General features: G+C 42.0%; 1 protein-coding gene across 3 annotated transcripts in view; it reads left to right on the forward strand.

Moving 5' to 3' along the window:
* Positions 1-3018, forward strand: part of Efemp1 (EGF containing fibulin extracellular matrix protein 1) — a 58996-nt gene extending 55978 nt beyond the window's left edge. For all 3 annotated transcript variants that reach the window (XM_015479653.2, XM_048804310.1, XM_048804309.1), the window contains exon 11: positions 2340-3018. In XM_015479653.2, the coding sequence (XP_015335139.1) occupies positions 2340-2501 (162 nt within the window). In that variant the 3' untranslated portion in view covers positions 2502-3018. The remainder of the gene's footprint in view (positions 1-2339) is intronic.
* The last annotated feature ends 634 nt before the right edge of the window (positions 3019-3652 follow it).

Consider the following 3652-nt stretch of genomic DNA (forward strand, 5'->3'; position numbering starts at 1 on the left):
CTAGGCCTGATCTGCAGGTTGGTCGCAGGTCTGCCCACCTTGCGGGCACAGGTGTCAGTTCCGCTCTGCCCCCACTCCAATTGGGGTCACTTGACCACCACACAGGCGGGCCGCTGGGCCTGATCTGGGCGTGGGCGAAGGCTCTGCTCTTCCCCGCCCCTACTCCAGTTGGGGTGAAGTGTGTACCACGCTGGCAGGCCGCTGGGCCTGATCCGCAGGTCTGTCGCCGGTCTGCTTACCTTGCCGGCGCGTGCGGTGGCTCTGCCCTGCCCCTCCTACCACGCCTGCAGACCACTGGGCCTGATCTGCAGGTTGGTCGCAGGTCTGCCTACCTTGCGGGCGTGGGCGGCGGCCCCGCTCCTTCCCTCTGGCTGGACGACAAAGCGAGAGAGACTCGGGTATATGTGACTCACCCTCCCTACCAGGGGACCAACTGTTTCCGTTGCCGCTGGCACCGATGAAGTTTTCTCCTAGGCCGCTCTCCGATGACATCAGATCTCTGCCATGCTGGCATCCCCTGTTCAATGGCTGAATCCCATTTTCTTCTCTTCCAATAGGCGGAGCTGTGCCCTCTGAGCCGAGCTTCTGCCCTCTATGTGCTGACAGAAATCCCTGTACGGTGGCTCCTGGGAGTCTCTCAATCCTGTTAGTCCAGAGCCCTTTCACTTATCTCGTCACACAGTGCTTTTCACTCTCAAAGTGATGCTAGTTCCCTGATCCTCCAATCCCCTGTCCCCTTCCAGTCTATCAGCTACTTGGTGGACACTTAAACTACCCTGTCACCAACACATCAATCCTCCATCTGGCAGCCCCACATCAATCCCATAAATCCATATATATTTTCATACCCAGCTTGTATGGACTAGTAATCCTGTAAAATTCTGGTCTCCTATTTCAGATGGGTGTTCAGTATGCTCAACAATTCTGTTATTTTTCTTAATTCCCTGGTCTCAAATGTCCCCATATTCTTCAAGTCCTTGCACTCTTCATTTTCAGTAGGTGACCTCACCTCCTACTCCTCTGAAACCACTGACATCAAATAGGTATGAGTTAGCTGTACTTCCCATGCCACTCACTGCAACTTAAGTCTCTGGATTCTCCATCAAGTTTCCAAAAACAAGGTTTCACTTCTGTCAATCAAGATCCATCCAGCACGTGTATTTTTCATTTTATCTCCTCCAGGGTCTTATTTTAACAGACTCCCCTCTACTTTCTACATATTCAACATGTTTTTCCCTCTGGATTTTACCCTACCTTTCCTCTCCCTTGCCAGACCTAGCTTGTTTAAATGCAGTCTGTAATCATGGTCTGTGCTTTATCACTTCCTGGTCACTCCTGTCTTCTGTTCCCACTACCATATGGAAGCTGATATGGGGAAAAAAAGCCACTAATGACCTCCATACATTAAATCCAAGAGGCACTTTAAAATTCCAGAATCCTCATCCTCCTCCGCTCTGGTGAACACAAATGGCCACTCATCTGTTCCCCCACTTAATCATTTATTTCTTCTCAGCTTCTTTATTTGGTTTCTCCTCTACCTACTCCTTCAGTGTCATCCTCTCCTAGAACTCTGGCTTTACTACATCCACATTCTCTCCCTTGGTTTTATGTCCACCCCTTGAGGTGATTGCTAAATCTGAATCTCTCTCTGTATCCTTTGTCATTCAGATTCACCATCTGCTTACCCACCCCACCAATATCATCTCTCTCCTCTTTCCAACACCTGTCACATTTTTCATGAAAATTAAACTGCATTGAGTTCTTCTGAACATGATGCTTTACAGAACTTCCGCTTATCCCTGGGGACTCTCCCTGGGTATTCCAAAGCCTTTCCTTAATATTTTAGGATTCCTCCTCTTTTTCCCGTGTATTTGCACCTGTCTGCACACACCCTGAGTATCCCCATATTCCTTAATATTTGCAACATTCTATTGAAATTAACTGTTTCCCTCTCTCTTCACCCACTAGAATGTAAATAGATGCACAATGTCAAGAAAATGAAAAATTACAGCTTAGTTTACCAGTTCAAAAATGATCTGATTCCAAGCTCTGGACTCTATAATAGCTGAAACTGCTCAAGGGTTTAAGAAACATTCACAGAAAGGGAGGAATAGAAAAGAAAAACTATTTGAAAAGCAACTCCTTGAAACTTGGAGCTAGGTCCAAGGATAACTATGAAGAAGGTTTGGAATCAGGAAGGGATAAGTCGTAGTTCTTTTATCCCACTTCTTATCTATCTAGTACTTAATTATCCCCTAATTCTCATTGGAGGTATAATAAGAGAAACTCTATTCCAAGAAAACTAATTCTCTCCCTCTTCTTTCTTCTTTTTATTTTAGCAAACAAGTCCTGTAAGTGCCATGCTAGTGCTCGTGAAGTCACTAACAGGACCAAGAGAATACATCGTGGACCTGGAAATGCTGACAGTCAACAGTATAGGGACCTTCCGCACAAGCTCAGTGTTAAGATTGACAATTATAGTGGGGCCATTTGCCTTTTAGCCTTTTACCAGAGTCTACCACAGGCATTTAAATCAACCAAAGAATATTGTTACCTTAAAGCACTATTTTATTTATAGATATATCTAGTACATATACATATACATCTATATACTGTACACTCACCCATAATTCACACAATTACACCATGGTATAAAGTGGGCATTTAATCTGTAAAGATTCAAGGTTTGTCTGTATTAATGTGTGTAAATTAGACATTAATCCACTAAACTGGTCTTCTTCAAACATTAATTCACTAAACTGGTCTTATTCAAGAGAGCTAAGCATACATTATCCGGTGAATCTTGGATTCTATCCTGTAAAAATGGGACCAAGCGATGTTGCTCTTCTGTGGTGCTTAGGAAAACCTTAAGACAGCTCCACCAACAGTCTCTTAAGGGGGCAGTCATCCTAACATTGAATAGCATGCTAGGGCAGGAATGAGGTTTTTTTAACTGCTTTGTAAGAAAATGGAAAAAGTCAATAAAGATATATTTCTTTAGAAAATGAGGAACTCCCACATTTGTGTTGGTCTTTATTTTCATGATCAGTCTACAGATGGTTGTTCATTACATACAATAAATCGTTATTGTACAATAAGCTGGTCTCCATAGGGTATTTTAAATTTTTGTCAGAAATCCTTTATTATGAACATGAAAAACCAATAAGAAAAATTTCCCCAAATTCCCAAATTCCCCCAAATGAATCAAGTATCTCCTAGAAAATTATTCTGTTGAGAAATCTATGAGAAACAGAGGAGAAAAAAAAATTTTTTTTTTTCTAAACCACATTGGAGTTGAACGGAAGCAGCAAATCCAGTAAATGTAATAACATCCCTGAATTCAGGATTTCACAAGATGCAGAACAAAATGAAGAAAAGGTATTTTACTGGGGGAGTTTTAATTTCTAAATAAAATTAAAGTCCTAACACTTCACTGGTTTATAAGTAAAATTTTTCATATTTGTACTCAGTGCCCACAAAGGAGGAAAATGATGATGGTTCTTATTCCTGGCATCAAGAGTGAGTGTGAACTAAAAGCAAATCCCTTCCTCCAATTCTAGGAAAAGGTTTTAGGTCTTCTTATTTTTTTTTAATGTAACTGCTTCACTTTGATGTGTCATATTTTTAAATAAAAATAAATATTCTCTTAGAA

The sequence above is a fragment of the Marmota marmota genome, unplaced genomic scaffold, assembly GCF_001458135.2.
Source record: "Marmota marmota marmota unplaced genomic scaffold, marMar, whole genome shotgun sequence".
NCBI classification, from domain to species: domain Eukaryota; kingdom Metazoa; phylum Chordata; class Mammalia; order Rodentia; family Sciuridae; genus Marmota; species Marmota marmota.